The sequence below is a fragment of the Neomonachus schauinslandi genome, chromosome 4, assembly GCF_002201575.2.
Source record: "Neomonachus schauinslandi chromosome 4, ASM220157v2, whole genome shotgun sequence".
In the NCBI taxonomy this organism is placed as follows: domain Eukaryota; kingdom Metazoa; phylum Chordata; class Mammalia; order Carnivora; family Phocidae; genus Neomonachus; species Neomonachus schauinslandi.
Genome location: NC_058406.1, coordinates 38,924,745 through 38,945,680, shown reverse-complemented (window position 1 = coordinate 38,945,680; position 20,936 = coordinate 38,924,745). Strand labels below are relative to the sequence as shown.

Genomic DNA, 20,936 nt, shown 5'->3' with positions numbered 1-20,936 from the left:
CACCCTCGGAGTTTCCAAAGTGCTTTGCGACCCGTTCTGTTGCATCTGACTCTCACAACTACCCCGCCCGCGGGTTTTCATTTCATTGATATGGAAACTGAAGGGGCACCTGGGTGGCTCAGTCGGTTAAGCATCTGCCTTCAGCTCAGGTCATGATCTCAGGGTCCTGAGACTGAGCCCCAAGATGCTTGGAATTCTCTCCCTTTCCCTCCCCTCCCCCCACTCATTCTCTCTCTCTCTCAAATAAATAAAATTGGGGCTCAGGTCATGATCCCAGGGTCCTGGAAGCAAGCCCCACATCGGGCTCCCTGCTCAGCGGGAAGCCTGCTTCTCTCTCTCCCTCTGCTGCTCCCCCTGCTTGTGTGCTCGCTCTCTCTATCAAATAAATAAATAAACTCTTAAAAAAAAAAAGATATGGAAACTGAAGATCAGAGAAAATAGTGATGTGCCCTCCATTACAGAGCTGGATCTCAGTCTGTATCAGGGGTTGGCAAACTTTTTTACATACTGGGTGAGACAGTAAGTAGTTTAGGATTGGCGGATCCTCCGGTCTCTGCCATGACAACTTTGCCATTACAGCATGAAAGCAGCCATAGACAATAGTGTTCCAATAAAACACATTTAGAAAAATAGCCTTCCTTTGGGCCATAGTTTGCTGACTGTGGTTTAGATCTTTTGACTCCAAATCCAGTACCCTTTGCCATACTCACAGTTACTCCATTTGAACTAAAATGTCACTGACAACGATTCCAAAGCCCTGAAATACCTCTGAGGCTTTTTTGAATCATCTAAGAAAAACTCAAATTATCTTCAATAATTTGTGCTAAGTATCTTTATTGTACTCAAATTCTAGGAATCACCATCATAGCTGATTATAACCCCTCGTTTTCCTGGTCATTCTGGATAGGCATTGTTTTCCTTTGCCTTTGGGGTCCTGGGGGTTATGACAGCAGGACCCCAAATGTGACATCCTCATGGTTGATGGCAGCAACAGAGAAGCCATCCCTTTGCAGGGCTGGCTTGAAGGGACCTCAGCATTTCTGCACTGCCAACCTGCACACTTGGCTCTTTCTTTCTTCAAAAATCGTCACTCTCCAGAAACCTAACAGCTACTCCCCTCATCTGCAAAGCCCCCAAGGGGGCAGCCAGATGGGTAGCTGCTGTTGATAAAAACTTCTGAGTTGAGTAAGGAATTTTTGTGAATGTTAGAACCCCTAGCTCAGGCTGAAATTCTGTTCTCAAAGCACATGATAAAATCCCCAGTCACCTTAAGATCACCTGCAGGGCAGTAATCCGCATGCTGGGTTAACTGCAGCCAACTCTAAATCCCAGGACTCCCTCTCAGGCAGTCCGGAGATGACCTTCCCTGTTGTCAGATGCCTCAAAATCTACCTGAACACACCCTAAGGAGGGTCGGAGAGGCTTGCGGCTGTTACTACACGCATACACACGTACTGTACACATATGTACTGTGTGTGTGTGTGTGTGTGTGTGTGAAAACTCTACTTACTGTATAACTTTGGTTGAGTCATTTAAGCTCAATCAGCCTGTTCCTTCGTCTGGAAGCATAGGGATAATCCCTTACCCTCACAATCAAAGCGTCATTGTGAGGGCTGACGATGTTACACACAGACCAACAATAGCTTCCATTTATTCAGGGTCCACCTGGTGCCAGGCACTGTCCTAAGTGACCTACTAATGTTTCTTTATTTAATCCTGTGTGAAATGGGTACCATGGGGCCCATCGTGCAAATAAAGAAAATGGGCTAAGACATGTGAAGTAACCTGCCCAAAGGCAACCAGCAAGTAGGGTCCATGGCTAGGATTTGAGTAAGTCCAGGTCTACGTGACTTCTCAGTTCACGCTTTTCTCCCCACAGGGTCTGGGATCTGTGAAAAGGCCTGGAAGTATCCAGTATCAGGTAAGCATTCAGGGGGATGAACATACCCTACGCTGGGGTCTCTTCCCCTTCTTAACACTGACTGGGGATGCTTTGAGGTGCTGGAGCATCCATGGCTCTGTTCCCACCCCTCCCACCTCTGTGGGTTTTACACAGTGTTGGGCAATCTGAGTCCTGGCTTTTCTTCTGCAAGCTCAGGGTTAGGAGAGACAACTAGTCAGAGAATTTATTTTCTTTTGGTAGTTCACACAACTGCCTCTAAGTATGGTTTAAAGTCTTGGTACGCTCAGTGTGGTCCCTGTACCAGAATTGATGGCATCATCTGGGGACTTGATACAGAAATGTAACGATGTAAGAAATGCAGCTTCAGCTTATTGCTGTGTGGCCTTGGCTAACTAACTTAACCTTCCTACACCTTGGTTTCTGAGAAAGCTACACATCCTAATCCATAGCAACAGGGAAGGGAAGCTCTGATAGGGAAGTTCTCAGAATTTCTTTGTATACACTATTTCTTTTCTTCCCCCAAATCTGCATTCCTACTTTGTCCCTTTCTGCTGCAGTAATCTCATCTGTAAAATGAACTTAGTATTAGTTTTCATGGAATTATTAGGAAGATTAAAAGTGATAATGCAAGCAAAGTGCCTGGCATATAACAGATGCTCAATAAACGTTGGTTCCTTGTCTTTTTTCTCCTACACCCCATTAAATACTGCCTTCTATTATTGTCTATGAGAATGCTATCTCCTTAGTGAGGCCCCAACCTTCTTAAAGGTAGAGAATGTTTCTGATGCTTTACTTTTATATCGGAGCACGTGATGTGCAGCAGGCACATAAATTCCATATATAACAGGCACCTACAACATGCTGGATACTATGAGTGGGCCCCAAAATGACCAAATGACCAAGAAACTGTTCCTGACTTCAGGAGACTTAATATGTAGAGGGAAAGATGGATATAAGAATTAATTTTAGTTCAGCAAAAATAATAAATATATCAGAGATACTTCGTTTAAAACTATATATAGGAAGAACAACAAAAAAACTACATACAAGGACAGAGAAGAGATGGAACTGATTCTGACAGAGCCAGAAGGCTTCCTGGAGGTGGGGGCATTTGAGTTCAGCTTTGAAGAAACAGGAGAATTTTGATAGGATTTTCCCATAAAGGGATGAGCTTCCAACCTGGGGGCTGAATCCTAGCGCTGCATAAATTTACCCCACAGGTATTTATTGAGCACCTATTATGTGCCAGCCATAGTTCCATTTACTGAGATTATAGCAGAGAACAAAAATATTTGGTTTCTGCCATCACTGAATGTATATTCTGATTGGGGGTGATGGAGCAAGACAAGAAACATAAATAAAATATAAAGTTTGTCATATGATGGTGAGTTCTTGGGAGGAAATAAAGCACAGAAGGGGGAAGACAGTGTAGGGGATGGGGTTGCAAATTTTTAATAGAGGGTCAAATAAGGCTAAGGTGACATGAGAGCAGAGACCTGAGGGAGAGGAGGCAGCCAGTTCCCCCTATCTGAGGGAAGGACATCCCAGGCGAGGAAATCTGTGCAAAGGCCCTGAGGCAGGAGCATGCATGGCATGTTGGAGCAATGACAGAAGTGAACGTGAGGGCAACATACCACTGCACTTGTTAAATGCCTGAAAAGAGGGAAGTGGCAGCCCTGGTTCCTTCAAACTGGTTCTATGGTGTTGTTGAATAAGACATGTAGGAAAACCACTCAGCCCCCATCCCACAGCTTTGCAGATCAGGTGAACACTCCTTCTGAAACATCTTTTTGAAACCATCTCTTGATGTGACTCTGTTCCTCACTAGACTGGGGGCAACTTGAGGCCAAGATGATACTTTATTCATCTCTGTATCTCCAGGGCCTACCAAAGGGTCCATGACATTGGTGGATACCCAGTAAATGTCTTTTGGGTGAATGGATGAATATTATCTATTCACAAATGTATTTACATCCTCTTAACCACATTCAAACTCTCATATACCAAACAGAAAGTAACCAGAAAGAGCTGCAAACTCTTTTACCAGGGCCTTACCCATGTCCAGGGGAACCAAGCCCATCAGACACATCTGAAAGACCTGCAGTCTTTAGTCTGAAGGAGAGAAGACTCTAGAGGTGCTCAGAGCCAATTCTAATATTTGAAAGGCTGTCATGGGAAAGCAAGGGTTGACTTGCCATGTGGTGCCCCATGGGAGAGAACAAAGATCAGAGAGAAGAAAGTTAGGGAGTAGATTTCTGCCCTGATAAAAGGAAGAACTTTCTAATACTGATTTATAAGGGTGTGGCTGCCTTGGGAGGTGGTAAGGGCCCCATGACTAGAAGTATGCAAACAGAGACCAGATCAGTGTTTTATCAGGGGATGTGGCAGCAGTCAGCAAGATCAACTGATCCCTTCTAATGCTAGGATTCGAAGATTCTAAGTTATATTTTATTTATTTATTTGAGGAACAAGAACCAAGTTTCCCATTTGTTCATTTCTTCAAGTATTCCTTGGTGACATCCTTGGCCTGAGACTCTTCACCATAGTCTTTAACCACCACACAACTGCAACCAAACACTTTGCGGGGTTTTCCCTCACTGTCAGTTTTCCAGAGGCCTACCCATTCCCCTACTTTCTTGTTGCCATCAACCTTAATTAGGTGGATTTGGTGTTCAGCACAAAGGGCCTCTACCAACTTGACATACATAGGCTCATCACAGTTGAATAGAAGCCCACGAAGATGGGCTTGGTGCTTGTCTAAGGCTTTGGCAGCTTTGTGAATTCCATCTGCTAGGCCATCGTGGATGAGGGCAGTCTTTGACACCTCTTGTAAAGCACTACTAATGTCCATGACACCTCCAGCAGCAATGCCTTCCTTGGCCATGGCGGTGGGTTATGGGTGGAGCCAAGTGGGTTGAGTGCACCTGAGCCTCTGCCTCTGCACTACTGGGTATCAGCCAGGAAAGAGCTAAATTATATTTAACCCAACACTCCCAACTGGTTTCAGTTTATCCTGATTTCTAACCGAGGAAATAAAAAGAATAGAGAATAATTATGAAGCACCTACTATGGGCTAAACACTTTACGCACATCATTATTTAAATCTTCACAACCTATGAAATAGGCATTTCTATCCCTGTTTTACAGAAGGGGAAACTGAGCCCCAGAAAGTAGAAATAACATACCCAAGTTTATTTGGCCACAGAATAGCAGCCAGACCCATTTGATTCCAGAGCCTGTGCACTTTTTTTTGTTGTGCCCTGGTTTCTTGAATATGTGCTCATTTGTATGCTAAACACACCTGCTGGACATGCATGGCACAGTGTGCCTGAGACTTTGAGAGAGCTGGGTTTTCTAGTACTATCTCCAAGTCCTCATTCTTTCCATTTAATTCCAATATAGACCCTCAAACTATCCCATCCCCACCTTCCAACTTGGTTGTGCCTGGATCTAGTACATCACAGAATGAGTCTTGGAAAGGACTTTAGTATCAATCATCTTCAAGTCTGTTCTATAGATTCTAAAACTGAGGACCAAGGAAGAAGCAGGAGTTCACGGTCTTGAAGGAAAGTCAGACCTATGAATCAATAACGACAGCAGCAGATTATGGTTCAGTGTTATGACAGTTAGAAGGAGAGAGGGCTTTCTGAGATGAATTCAAAAAGATTGATAAGAAATAGCCAGGCAATAGATGGAGGGGAATTCCAACAGGAGGGGACAGCATGAGCATCCATTCCTCAAGGAGAGAGATCTGCCCCGCAGTTAATAGCCATTACTTCCAGGAGGCCGCTGATTGTTGATATAAACCCGAACTGTCAATACTGCTTCCAAGTTGAATCTGCTCAGATGTATATATGACATCTCCCTAGATCTCTGGCACAGATTCAGGAATCATTAGGCATCTGAAATTTTGAGTGTGTCTGCTTTCTGCCAACAACAAACACTATTGAAAAAGATGGGACCCAGCCGTCCTTATTTTGAATTCCCAAAGTATTTAAAATTATACTGAACCAGTACTAGGTTATTTCCAGAGGTTACATTCTGGCTTCCTAAGTAGATGTAATTTCCCCAGAAGCTGAGAACTCATCATGTGGCATCAAGATGGCAATGAGCAAAGCACTTGTCCCACAGTGGGCATTCAATATAACCTTACTGAACTAAATGCATTTCTTAGTGGACCCTAAATCTCTTAAGGGCAGGAACATGAGTCTGATTAATTTTGGTATGACCAATGTCCGGCACATAGTAGGCTTTCAAATAAATCTATGTTGAATGGATGAATGAGTTAACAAATTCAACAAGTGAATAAATAGGAACAAAAATAGTTATTTTGGGGGGCACCTGAGTGGCTCAGGTGGTTAAGCGTCTGACTCTTGATTTTGGCTGAGGTCATGATCTCAGGGTCATGAGATTGAGCCCTGCATCGGCTTTGCTCTGGGTGTGGAGCCTGCTTGAGATTCTCTCTCTCCCTCTGCTCCTCCCCACTCTCTCTCTAAAAAAAAAAAAAAAAAAGTTATTTTTTTGAGTGCTTACCATGTGCCAATCACTGTACTGAGTGCTTTGTTGTTTTTTTTTTCAGCTTTATTGAGGTATAATTGACAAATAAGATTGTAAGATATTTAAAGTGTACATTGTGATGATTTGATATATGTGTACGTTTATTTACTTACTTATATTTTTGGTAAGAACATTCAAGTTCTAGCTGAGTACTTTATGTCTATCATCTCATCTACTCCCTAAAACAATCCTACAAGTAGGCATTATCACTGCCATTTACAATCAAGAAGACCAATGTCCAGAGGCCTCAGATCCCAAGACACAAGTCCATCTGGCTCCAAAGTCCATACAGGCTTTTAATAGAGTTTCCCGATTTCAGAGACAATCTCAACCAAACTGTTCAAGTAAACGTGAAACAAATCCTCTGTTACTGGGGTAAGGCATATGGAAACGCACAGAGTATATATAATGATTTCCAGCAGTCCCCAAAGCAGGAAGGACCGGTTACAAATCTACATTATTCCAAAAAGAAAGCCAACCAACAAATTCTCAAAGGAGTTTTTTTTTAACTTCTTTTGGTTTTCCTATAAAATAAGTTGCTCTAAATGATAGATCTTCAAATCTATATTTCAATAATAAACCCCTTAAATGACAAAATGAAACTAATTTAAACCTATTTTTCTTCTGTCTGTTCAGGGAAGAAAGGTGATTCATAAGATAAAAAGCTAGTATCAAGTACTTAGTTTTAAAAAAAGCTGAAAGGGAAAAATAGGGTATGTGCCAGGGATAATAGAAACATCAGTGACAACTACCTCACTCTCAGCATCTATCACACAAAGAGAAGTGTTCAGACTGATGACCCTGGGGCAATGAAACGTTCTTAATCGAAGCAACGTTCAATTAAATTATGTGCAGAATATTCTTTCAGACAGGAAAGAATAGTCAAACATTTAAACATATTTTTAACGAGGGTTGAAACAAAAAGAGGAGGATTTTGGCACACTCCCAGCTAGCCAGAGAAATGAACCAGAATTCTTAATTCTTGGTTAGCTTGCTCTGAGATAAAACAAAAAGGTCTGGATGTCAGACAGACAAGACTTGCTACCTAGAAGGGGTGTGCACCCACAGGTGATTCCAGAAATGCAGCCGATGTTAGACAACGGTCTAGCAACAAAGGAAGAAGAGGTAGAAAAAGTCATCAGGTTAGTACAAATTACATACACTGTAATTAGCCTTCGGGCAAAATGAGACCGTCTGTGGGTGAAATGTCTGTGGGTGAAAGGAAGTGCTGTGTTTAACACTAAAGACAACGGCTTCCAAAACTCCCATCAGACACTGTTTGTATAAAGCATGTGTGGAGGCTCCTGATATCATGTTGGGATTTAGATTAAATGAGATAAAGTATGTGAGAGGGCCTGGCATGCGGTAGATGCTTCATAAATATTAACTGATTATAAATCTATTAAAACTGTCTCTATCCAAAGAAAACTCATGGCTCTTGATGAAGGAGGTGAGATAAATATTACTTGTCTGTGCAGAGAGAAATCAGGACACCAAATGTGAGCTGGAGAAGGACTTTGTCTGAGCATCTTTGTCAGCGTGTCATTTCTGAAACGGGCTTGGGGCTCTCTGGCCTTGGACTTACCACTAAGAGCTGTGTGAAATGCAGAGATGGGTACTCCATCCCTATCATCAAGGAGTTCACCGACAGTAAAGTACCAGACAGGAAGCTCATGACCATGTTTGGGTCCAACAAATGTTAAAAGAGAAATTCCCCAGATCCATGCAAAAGAAAAGAAACAAGAAAAGCACATTTCCCCTTTTCCTTACCATTCAGTTTACGGATAAGCAATAAGACAAAATCAAGAAGTAAAAACCAAAACCAAAGAACTCGCGCAGAAATGGGTCCGTAGAGTAGGAATTAAGGAGGGAAGCCATCTTTGATTTTTTTTTAAAGCTAAGGGCTTCTCAGGGAATGGCTATACCGTGCCAGTGTGAGCAGCATCATTACACTGAGTCAAGTACCTGGGAGAGCTGAAAATGAAGGAATGCCCTGGAATGTGTGTGAGAATCACAATATGTAAACACCTTCAATGGCTCAGCTCTTTTGGGCAATGGAAAATGAAATGTCACCCCAACAGAAAACCAAAAGAACTCATGATTTAAATCGTGCCCAGAACATGCTCAGTACTCAGTGACTTTCAAAAATATGCCTGAAACGTGATGGGGCTGCACTGGTGCTGAAGAGATTGGACCCATCTGGCACCATATCTGGTTTCTCTTGGGAGCTAAGAAGACTTTTCTAGGACACCAAGGCCTCCACTTGCACACCCATGTGCAAAAGAGGACCCCACCTCTTTCTTAAAAGAAATGAGGTCATCAGGTAGGAACTGTTCTAAACTGCCCTCTTCCCTTCTACCTGCAAACTTCCCTTCTACCTGCAAACCGTAATGGAACTCCATCCCTCCCTCCTGGCTTAGAACAGAAGTCCATAAAATGCTGGAGAATAAAGGTTCCAAGGGGAAGGTTATGAATTATATCATTCCTTTCAGATTTATAATGCACACTAGCACAGACTCAAAGAAGTAGTGATAAAAAGAAACCCGTTTTAACTTGGTTCACTTCAGTTTCCCCAAACTCATTTGGTCACAAAACCTCTTTTTAAAAAAACATATTACCTATTAAGCACCTTTGGGAAGACTTTTAGATGAGATTCCCAAATGACCATTACTCTTTGAAACAGGACTGAATACTGTCTCAGGATATAATTACCCTGAGCTGGGGGTTCTGGGTCTGTGCTCTGAGTTATAGTTCCTGAGATACTAGAGGGGCCCACAGAAAAAAGGAAACCAAGCCAGAGAGCACTTCTAAGGTCTCTTTTCACTGTAACAGCCTATGATTCTGTTTCTTAGAAGACATCACACAGACTTGCGTCTGGGGTAATCTAGACATAGAACAAAGATGCATAGTGGGGAGGGGGTCAGACATTTGAAGATGTATTTTCATGTTGGTACAAGTCGTACAGGTCTGATTCCTAGCTCACGAGGTGTCAGTGGTCAGCGTGCAATCATTCAAGGAGTTTCACGCGGAGAACCAAAGACCCAAGGAAAAAACAAAACATAATGGTATGTGGCTAATGGACACCCAAGCAGGAGCACACATACAGGTGCACACCTGCACATTATCTCTGCTTAACTAACTATGCACATGGCCCTGGGAGCCAAGAGAGTACTGCAGATGAAAAAAGAGACAAACATGGGTTCAATCTTGCTCTGACACTTAGAAGTTGTGTGACCTTGGGGGTGCCTGAGTGGCTCAGTCGGTTAAGCAGCTGCCTTCAGCTCAGGTCATGATCCCAGAGTCCTGGGATTGAGCCCCACATCAGGTTCCCTGCTCAGTAGGGAGCCTGCTTCTCCCTCTTCCTCTGCCCCTCCCCCTGCTTGTGCACACGCTCTCTCTCAAACACATAAAATCTTAAAAAAAAAGTTGTATGACCTTGGACAAGTTACGTAAGTTTTCTGAGCTTGTTTCCTCACCTCTAAAATAGGGCTAATTATTATTACACCTCACAGAACTGCTGTAAGAATTATATTACTATACACCAGGTGCTGTTCTGAGTGTTTTGTATGTATTGATGCTCACAATAATCCTATCAATATCCCTATTTTACAAATGAGAAAACTGAGACACAGAGAGGGTAAGAATTTCCCTTTACACAGCTAGTAACTAGTAAGGCTGGGATGCTAACTCAAGCAATCTAGCTCTTCATTACCGGGCTATCCTGCCTAGCACAGTTCCAGATTATAGTAGGTGCATGATATTCCCTGGGAAGACACAGACACACACACACAAATACATAATACCCTACACTTCCTCTTACTCTCTGGGATTTAAAATGTGCTGTTTTTGTCATTAGTTTATTACACGGGCAGTTCAAGTGGGCAGCATGCAGACACCAGCTTCCCAAACACGAGGATCCTATGTGGCTGCTCAAGGAACGGAAGAACGAATTCAGCGCTGAGAAATATTAGTTCATTCTGAATGATGACTCACAACCACTATTTTCACAAACAGCCTGCTAATTAAACTTTCTTATGAACCCTGCTAACCAATTTTTCCAATGCATGGAGGAAAAATCATTCATTATAGACCGGAATCCAAAATCTAATATTAACAGCACAAGTAGGATCTGTGGCATTGTAATTTGATCAACTTGAGCATTAATAATAGTTAGACACTGATGTCTGAGAGAGTTAATCAGCTTTTGTTGAGATGCACGTAGATAACTGAACAAAACATCTGGAAAGCAGACTAGAAAGCAAAACTAGCTTATCACAAGGGGTATAGTATTTGCTTTACCCTCATAAGTCCCCTGCTTACAATGTCCTGTCTTCTAGGTGACCATAGTAATAGCCTGAATTGGAATAGCACTTTAAAGACTTACCAACACATTAGCAGCTCATCTCATGTTGACACAGTAAGGTGGAAAGAGCCAGTGTCATTATCCCCATTTTATATGCAACAATCTGAGGCACAGAACGATTTGACCCACTGAAAGTCCCATAGCTGGAATGAGAACTGGGTGGATCCTTCCACTTTATCATGTTGCCACTCATAAAGGTAGCTTGATTTTAAAAACAATCTCAGAAATCATCCAGGCATTTTCAAATATTGAACTAAAGGCTTTCATTTACAGTCTTCCAGAACCACTAAAACTGCTGTTCATTATTACTGCAGCTATTTCTGAGGTTTGGTGGAATACACCCTACACAGCTGCATGCCAGACTCAGGATGAAACAGCAAGAACGCAAGGAGCCCTCTCCGTGAAGGTCTCTTGCTCCCACTGGCAGGAGCATGTGGCCAGACACACATGGGTACACAGACAGTGTGGTCAGTCACTTCAAACAACATGAGCTTTGGTTTCCTCATCTAAAGAACAGGGCTGCTATTACCTCTCGGGATTGTGGTCAGGATTAAATGAGCTAACAAACATAAAGCAACTGGCATCCAGTGGTGCTTAATAAATGTGAGGTCCCATTCCACTCTCCTGCCATCTCATACAGCATCTCCTACTTCCTCCTTGGAATTACATTAACTGAGGACTGAGCCCAGAACAGATAGATGCCTACTTTTCCTTCCCTCTCTTTCTCCATCTGTTGGCCCAGGGGCAGGACACTTAGTGAGAAGAGGGAAGGACTCGTGAGATCCAAGGGGCCCTTCCCATTTATAGGTTGCTTCGGTTTACGAGTGCCTCCACCTGCGTCAGCTGGTTTGAATGCCAGGTACCAAGCAAAGAAGGTAAGGTAAGGATCTGTCTTCTTACTGTGTGCCGAGAAAATGGAGGTCCATAGAGACAGAAGGACTAACGCCAGGCCAGGCACATACCTATTCAGCGTGTGCGTGAGGGGGGTTGGGGGCTGGTGCAGGACTTCCACTGATGTCTGTCTCACTGCTGGTTAGTTCACTGAACTGTGTCTGGTATTTCTGACAAGGAAGCATTTGGCGGGGGGGGTGTGCGCGTGCGTGCGTGTATGTTGGGGAGTGTGGCACACTGGGGTAGTGCTCGCTTTCTTTTGTATTTAGAGTGTGGTCTGTCTCATTGGGAAGGCTCCCCTGACTCGCAAGGGGCACTGGGAAGAGAAAAGGTGGCTGAGGACTAGTTCCAGTTTGCGGGATCAGGACCGGGAAGTGAGAGTAACATTTGATTTTCCTGTTTGCTGCCCAGCTCAGAGTCCGGGGCAATGGGGAACCTGCCAGAACTCACTGTAGGAACCCTTACCAGGAAGATGGAAGCAGAGGATTGAAGTGCCTATGTGTCCAGCTTCAGGGTTTGACGGGACAGGCAAGACTGAAGAAACCCAGAAGCTGGTAATACCTCAGTTCACAGCAGCAAGAACGGAAGCCCAATTCAGAACACCCGCTTTGGCACATTATTTACAAAAACAGGTACTCCACTCTGGCAGCTTCTCTCTGTCACTGCCTGCCCTGGCCAGAAAAAAACATGTCAATCAATCCAACATGGGTTCAAGCAGAAAGATGAGGAAGGGAAAACTCTATGTATGTGATTTCAGGCTTCATATCCCTCCCTGTATTACATATAGCTGGCAAGTGTCTCCACAGAAGTCTGTGGGCTAATGTGGGTGTGAGGGGCAAGGGGGCAGGGCTGCGATCCTGCTTACCACTTGACAATGGGATCAAGGTTGTCACCGTCTATTTTTCCTCGATGTAAAGAAAACTTGGGCTAGGTGGTGTTTTACTTCTCGGAAAAGTCCCCTAGCCACATTTAATTTAATTTTCCTTCTGGTTCTCCTTTTACCATTCATTCTACACACATTTTGCTCTACCTTGCTTTTTAAAAAAATCCATGGCTATTTTAATTCTAGCTCTTTTCCATATTATCTTATAAAGCCAATTCAAATCCTTTTTCAATCAAATGGCATGTAAGTAAATAAAAAGGCAAAAAGAGGAGGCAGGATAGGCAACAAGCAAAGAAAAGAAAAAAGAGAAGAAGAAAGAAAAAGGAAAATAAGAAGCCAAGTGCTCTTGATTCAAGTCTTCCTTGGGCTGCACTGGCCTCATTTGTAAAGTGAGTACAGACATTGTCCATATTGGCTATTTCAAAAGGGTCAGATGAAGTACTAAAAGTAAAAACCTTTGAAAACAAACACAAATGGCAAATATTGGGGATTATTAAGTATACATTTTATTCCATATCACCAATAAAATGATTTAATCTGATTCAAGATGTTTGTGATGAGAAATTCCATTAGCAGCCTTAGGAATTAGAGTAATTACCCTAACTAGCTGTATCCACTTAATGGTAATGGGACCTTGCAGATCACCAGACATCCAACTATAAAACAAGGGCCAAGCAGAAAGCCAAACTTAGAAGTCAGCAAGAAACTGAAGGAGGTGGAAAGAGAGTCACTGAGAGAACATGTACCTGACCTCAACAGGATAAACAATGATTCTCAAATCATAGACACCATGGGGAGTCTGCAAATTGTCCACCTCCTTCTGTATTAGGTTGGGTTATTTATTAGTAAAGTAGAAAAACACAGACTTTGGAGTCTGACAAACTTGGGTTCAAATCTCAGCCCCACCGCTTATTAGCTGTGACCTTGGATAACTTACTTAACCTTTCTGAGCTTCAGTTATTTCATCAACACAAAGGGGGCACTAATGCTTACCCACAGAATAGTCCTGGCTGTTCCATTCACTATCCCTTGAAGAGGTCTCTGAAACTTGGCTCAGCTACTTCCTCTTCACGGACGGATCTCCCACAACCTGCTTTCTACTGGGATCAAGGCTCACTCCTATTTGACACTTGTTCCGAGATCCCCAGCCCACTGTCCTCTGTTTCTCCTCTGAACACCTATAGCTGATGTCTTCATATTCATTCAGCAGAGGCAGAGTGATAAGGTAACAGAAAGACCGTAGACTTTGCAGTCAGACAGATCTAACCCCACTCTCCAGCTAACTGATTCTAAGTCTTGGCTTCCTTGTCTATAAAATGGGGATAATACCACTGATCATACATAACTGACAAAGCTTCAACGAGATAACATAGAATAATATGCCTAACCCTGTAGCTGACACATAGCAGGCATTCCATCAAAACTCTAACTTCACTGTATTGTTATGAGTCTTTCTGTGATAATGAAATTAATAGCCAGGGTCAGGAAGGGTGAGTTTGGACCTTGGTGAAAAACAAAACAAAACAAAACCTTCCACAAGACAGCAAAGGTGGATGTGTAGTGATGTGCATCCCAGCCCCCTCCAGACCTGCAGGTTGTTGCAGGGCTCCCAGATTTGTCCTGGCTTCCCCCATCACTGCCCTACTAGCAGCCACATGTGGGCACAAACTGTGTCTTATCCTCTCTGGCTTCCTCACAGACCCTGATACAGAATTTAAGAGAAGAGAGGGAAAGGGAATAACATTAATTTGGTCTGAGAGCACAGACACTAAATAAATACTGTTGGCTGACTGAAAATGTTTTACAAATGTAAAAGCCTTATACAAATATATGGTTTTTATCTGATTTTATCTTTTCTCCAAACTAGAAATATCTTCTCCCGTCAAAGCTCAATTTGGGGACTGTAGAAAAAATAAAAGGCAACTTAAAGATCTTTAGTTCTTACAAGGAATAAAGACAGATACAGAGTTCATCAGTTAAGAGCGGTAAGGGAGATGTGGAATGGGGTGGGGAAGGCAGACTGAAAAGAGAAATCACCCTGCCACACCTCCCAGAAGACAAGAAAAAAAATGAATTTCCCATTAACACATTTCAGAAAGCACTTTCCTCCTACCCTGAAGCTGATGAATTACATTTTTTAGATAATGTGTGGAAATTTCAGCTTGACATTACCTTCTTCCTTGGTTCCTAGTCTCAATCAATCAGGTCACACAGAGAAGAGGGGAGGGATTGAAGGAGGGAGTGTGTGTGGGGTATGTGTATGTATGTTCTGGGGGAAGGACGGGAGGCTGGGTGAACAGGGAATTGGTCCTACGAACCAAACAGTCAGCTAAAGTACAGAAATAGAAAATCCTTAAAATACCCAGGCCTGATTCACATCCTAGGTAAAAATCCTTTGAGACATCTCTCCTGGGATGTGAGAATACTTTCCTATGGTTATCTGAGTTTGGAAGCAGGGCAGAACCATCTGATATGGAAGGGAAGATGAAGGCAAAGACAGCCAGGGGGCAAAAGGAAACCATACCTGGTCTGTAATCCTGACTACTGCCATCCTGGGAAAAGAATTATGTTGAAAGAAGCAGAATGTACCTGTACAAATTCTAAACCTCACAGCTCTACTCAGTTGCCAACTTATACTAATTAGAAAGGATGGGAGGTCTCTGATTGCCCCTGACGGGTGTGTAAGAGGCACAATAATTACATAGTTTACTGTCTGCGCTTAACATTCTGACATTTTCCAAGTTCCCCTTAATAAGGGAGACCCCTATTCTCCCATTGTGTAACCCCACTAGGCTGCCAAAGCTTCTCCATAACTATTTTCCATTCACCCCAACAATAATCCATTTCCTTCCCCAAGTCAACAAATCAGAATTCTTTCATTCTTCTTTGTGGAATACATATAAGATGACTGCAGGGAGGTGATAAATAAAATGACAGATGCAAATCTGCCTGATTTTCCTCTGAAATCAAGAGACACATTGCACTGTACCAAGCACATTTTCAAAGTCAGCAACAAAATGTGCTGATAAATGCTACTATTTCCTCTACCCTTCCCATCACTAATGGATATCCCTCTGATGTGCATGTAGAAAAGTTCATTTAGCTCATCAATATCTTGGGATTTTCTTGGATTATGCACAATTGAGGCTGGGTTTTAACTATGCTTAACTTTAAGGTGGCATCCATTTTAATACAGTGCTTGCAAAAGAAAGAAAAGGCGAACACAGTGAAGAGTATTTTGTGAAGAAACAAAATCTGAAGTTAAAAACCACTCTAAGTCTGTTCTTCCTCATTCAGGCAAGCAGTGACCTGCTTAATTAAAAAACCACTGGTACTTATTTTTTTTTTAATGCATTGTATACTCTTTATCAAAACAAAAGATTTTGAACTCTAATTCTGTTTTCCCTGAACTAAAAGTTTTCATTCCCTAGGTAACAAAAGCTGAGTTGGTTTGTAAAGGGGAGAAGTCAGTTGAGTATTTTTAGAGAAACTGCCAAAGATAAACTATAAATTGGACAACTTGTGATAGTCAGACAGTCCTGGGTTCAAGTCCCAGCTTCCCTACTTGGAAGCTAAGTCACCTTGGACTAATTATTCAATCATTCCTAAATCCAAGTATCTTCATCTGTAAAATAACCGTCTTGAGGATTACATGAAATTCCATCTACTGATCTCAGCACAATGCTTAGCACATAGTAAGTGCACAATAAACACTGGTTATCATTATGAGTCTCCAAGGAATCCCAATTTACTATTAAATGAGCTACTATGCTTAAAGCATCTAATATAGTGCCCAGAATATACATAAGGCACACACAAACATACAAAAGCTGCTGCTATTATTTTTTTGTCTTTGCTAAGTGATGTAAGAAAATATGCCAAAAACTTACCTTAGGGCTGAATTCACATTTTAGGAGTGAATTAAAAGCACTTTCATATTTTAGAATTTTCCAGGGTCTTTTATTGTTTTATAAAGTTACCTCAGACGTAAAATTCAGTCACATTCCCATAGTGCCCTGTAAGTCCAGTTCCTTGACAGTATAGGAGGTAACCTACAGCAATCCGCAGCCCTCACTCTCCTTTCCGTCTTCACCCCAAGAGACTATTCCATGGAATGCTTCCTGGTCCTGGTGCCCTAATACACCCTCCCACCCCCCACTGCCGTAGTCCATGTCCTGCATGTCACCTACTGAGAGGGACACATGGGATTAGTAGCATTTTCACAAATCCGAGAAAGAACAGAAGTTACCCACTGTCACCAAATCAAAACTGAGTTGGTTCCTTTAATTAGAGATGTGATTCCAGATACAAAAGTGGCGGCAAAGCATTATTCACCCTGATGTCCACAGTAGGGAAGGTATTTTTTGCCTTGTTCTGCCTTTTCCACTGAATGATAACAGTAATTAAGCCAAAGACATGTGTTAGAAAGAAAGAAAAAAAAAGAAAGAGTGGGCTAGAGGTGAGGTTTAGGAAATGCTATCTTTGCCTGTTGGGGTGCAACTCCAACTGGCTTCATTCTTTGGTATGTTTAACTTCATCTGGCAACGCTGCTTCATCTTAGATCGCTGTTTCCAAAGAGGCATGTCCCAGCTCTACTTCCTGTGTCCAAATCACAAAAGAATAAAAAAGTCTTCTGTTCTTAGACTGGAATTTTAGCTCTATACTTTTGCTTTCCTTCCCTCTACCTAAATTCTAACCCTATCTTTCAAACCTCTCCCAGCAGCTCCAGCTAACACAGACCTCACCCTTTATCAACCATCTATAGTCCTTACAGTCTGCTCCATACCCGGGTCACTCCATATATTCAGCTTTATCATGGATAACGTTCAGTTTGGACCACTCTGTCCTTAAAAACCTCCCTTCAGAGCTCTTACCTGCCTGAAATGGATAAACAAATTATACTGCATGGGCACATGAAGAGTAACATCAAGTAAAAATATAATTCTTCTTGATCGCTACGATGCAAATAATCACACAATCTAGATAGGCAGATCAAACTGTTTGTTGTTGTACACTGATTTATTTCTGGGGATTTTTTTGGGGGGGGGGTTATTTTTTTTCTCCTTTCTCTATTCCTTTTAGAGAGGGGTGATGACAAGACAGACAATTATTAAAATGTAATTTAGCATTCCAGCTCTGCTGGCTTTAAGACATTCCCTGAGCCACCTAACGGTATTCTGCCTAAGCCATGTTTCCTCCCCTAAAATACTGAGCATCTGTAATGCAATCTCAAAGCCTGAAAAAACAAAAAGGCAACAAAATTAAAAATTAGAAATTAATTCAACTCTCTGCAGTTCATGGGAATAACAGAATTTCTACCAGGGGTTTGATGTTTTCTTGCTGGAGTTTCTAGGTTGCACGAAATCTCGCGGGCCACATACCACTTCCCTCTCTCTCCAGCAGCAGGGCCTGCAGGTGGATGCAGGAGAAAAAGGAAGAACATGGCTTCCGGGGCCATCAAGTGTCCACGGCTGCACACCAAAGCAACTTGGGAGACATGTTTTCTCTCCCTGGTACCTAGATTATCCTGATAAGTGTCCTTTCGCAATTGGAAAAAAAAAATCTAATATCTCTGAGAAGATAAGTAACAGAGATGTCCAAAAGCACTGTAACAGAATCTTAAGCCTGGCACTTTCAGTAAATTTGGTTCTACTCTGAAGGCTGAGTTGTATCCTCAGAGGATGATAAATATTGTTATCTTTGCCTCGTGTCATACACAGGAGTCTAGTTGAAAGCCGTGGTGCATGAGGTAGACTCTCCAGAGGGTGGCCGGCAACTGCTATTCAGATGCTCACAATGTTTCATTGGGTTATGGGGTGAGGGTTAGGCAGGGGTCTTCACTCAACACCAGCAGGGGCACCCTGCCTGTACTTCCCCATAAGATCATGCTTTTGCAATCTGGGGGTGAACTCCAGCTCCACCATCTGGTAATACCTGTGCTGCCAGGAGAAGTTACTTGACCTCACAAAGTTTCAGTGTCCTCATCTAAGAAAATGGAGGCTTGGAGATGCCTGGGTGGCTCAGTCATTAAGCGTCTGCCTTAGGCTCAGGTCATGATCCCAGGGTCCTGGGATCGAGCCCCGCGTCGGGCTCCCTGCTCAGCGGGAAGCCTGCTTCTCCCTCTCCCACTCACCCTGCTTGTGTTCCCTCTCTTCCTATGTCTCTCTCTGTCAAATAAATAAATAAAATCTTAAAAAAAAAAAAAAAGAAAATGGAAGCTGTTCTCAGCGTTAAATCAAATAAGGTATGTTCAGTGCTTAGCAAGTACCTAGCATAGAGTAAGTACTTGATAAATGATAGCAATTATGTCCTCAGCACCAAACATTTAAGTCCATGCCCAAATTCCCTCTATGTGTTTTCAAATGGAGCATTCATTGACAACCCACAGCCAGGAGGGAACCCAGCCTACGCGCAACACCATCAACAACGAGTCTCTCTCTCTTCCTCTTCCTCTCAATTTCTCTCTTAATTTGATAAGCCAGAACCTTCTAAGGGAATCCATTCTCTTAGGGAGTGGTTTGGGCTGGAAAATCTTAATCTTGAATTCTTATCTCTTCGCCACTTCCCACCCCCCCAATCCTCCCACTAGATATTTAGAACTCCTTGTAAACTTCACAGGATCGAGATGTATTGAGATCTGTAGGAGGTGTTGGAGGAAAAGGGGGGACTGGGATGTTAAAAATCAGGGCAACAAAAATACCTATGATGTCATTCACCCTGACTTCTGAACCACCAGCAGCAGCCTTTCAACTGGGCTGGTGTTACACCTCACCTCTCCCAGCCTGTGTTATCACTTACCACCAAATGTAGGCCTCAGAGGGTCTTCCATTAGAGCGATTCTCACTCCTTCCCCACCTCCCCACAGCCTTATCTCTCCCTCCTTCTCTGACTTTTAGCGTAGTCAATTAAACCTGAACAACTGGTGGATGGAGGAAATATGCTGCATCTATGGAATGGTACAGCAGGGACCAGTTTCACTGTTAATTTAAAATGCTAGAATTAATTAGGTAGTGTAAATGAAGAATTTAATAAGCGCTCTTTACAACCACAAGTTCTACTTTTATTAAACACTGCTACCAAATGAGGGCAAATATCTCTGGTCTCTCTATATTTCTTTGCCTCATTCCCATAAGTTCTCTGCAAATAAAAACTTTTTTTTTTGCCTGAAATTTAAAAAATGCATAATTATAAATTTATGCCTGAATTATATTTCTGCTTTCAACCCATAAGCTTCTTCTTTAAGCTCAGATGCTACTGTATGTCTCTGCTTGTGCTGGAGAGGGTGCTAAACAAACCAAAGTTGACAATTTTGGTTTTGTATACCAAATTAAAGGCTGTCTTCGAAGCTGTCACTCCTATTCAAATCCACTCGGTGAACTACCAAATTAGCATTCTTTCAGTAAAGGAATCTGCTTGTTTAAACATGTGTCTTTAGAAAACAAGGAACAACACCATGAATCAGTACTTTTCAAAGATCTCACTACAGTTCTAAGGGAATTCTTTTGAAAAGGTGATTAATAATATTCACTAATATAGCTGGCAGAGTCCCTATTTAGAAGGTAAGCCTTCACCAAAAATACATTTTCTATACAGGAGTGGGAGGAAGAATCATATGGTTAACTGGTTTTAATTTTGTTTGAATTATCATCCTATTATATAAAGATTATTCAGAAATCTAAACATTGGCTTCCTGAGAGTGCAGGCAATTCTGTTAAAGGATGGATGATCCAGCGCTCTCAGATAAGATCATCAAACTCCTGGCCCTATTTGGAGACCTTGATAAAATTTCTCTGTTCAGCCGCGCTCCTTGTAACATACTACCTGTATCTATAATAATAACATCTCCCATTTACTGAGAGACCACTAGGCGCTAGACATTATGCTAGGCAGTACTGTACATATATCCAGGCTCTCATTTCATCCTCCCAGTAAGCCCTTTGAGATAAATACTCTTTTCCAACTTTATAGGTGAGGAAATTATGTTTGGAGGGTTGGCTTTTATTTTCAACAGTCATTTTAGTTTTATGATTTTGCAAAGTGTTTAATTTATATGGGTGATGGATTTACACGTGAAGTGGAAGAACTGGAGAACACATACAGCGACATGCACACAGGTACACTGGATTCCCCTACCGAAAATCAAGATGATGGACCTTCCTATTTTAATGATAGGGTTTCCTTTTTCTAATATAGGCCAGTTGCTTGTCTCTTAAACTTCCCAGCAAAAGGGAAACAAAAGTCAATCCTGAAAAATGCCAGATACTCAGTTGAGTGCGCATAATTTCAGCAGCCGAGCACCGCAGCACAGCGAACAGCTGCCTTGCCATCGTGAGGTAGCC

General features: G+C 42.3%; 2 protein-coding genes across 4 annotated transcripts in view; both read right to left on the bottom strand.

The window, feature by feature from the left end:
* ELAVL4 (ELAV like RNA binding protein 4) overlaps positions 1–20,936 on the bottom strand; it is an 85,924-nt gene that overhangs the window by 27,231 nt on the left and 37,757 nt on the right. The window lies entirely within an intron of this gene.
* LOC110575040 (40S ribosomal protein S12-like) lies at positions 4,395–4,787 on the bottom strand. The gene has a single exon (XM_044914027.1). The coding sequence runs from the start codon at positions 4,785–4,787 to the stop codon at positions 4,395–4,397; it is 393 nt and encodes a 130-aa protein (XP_044769962.1).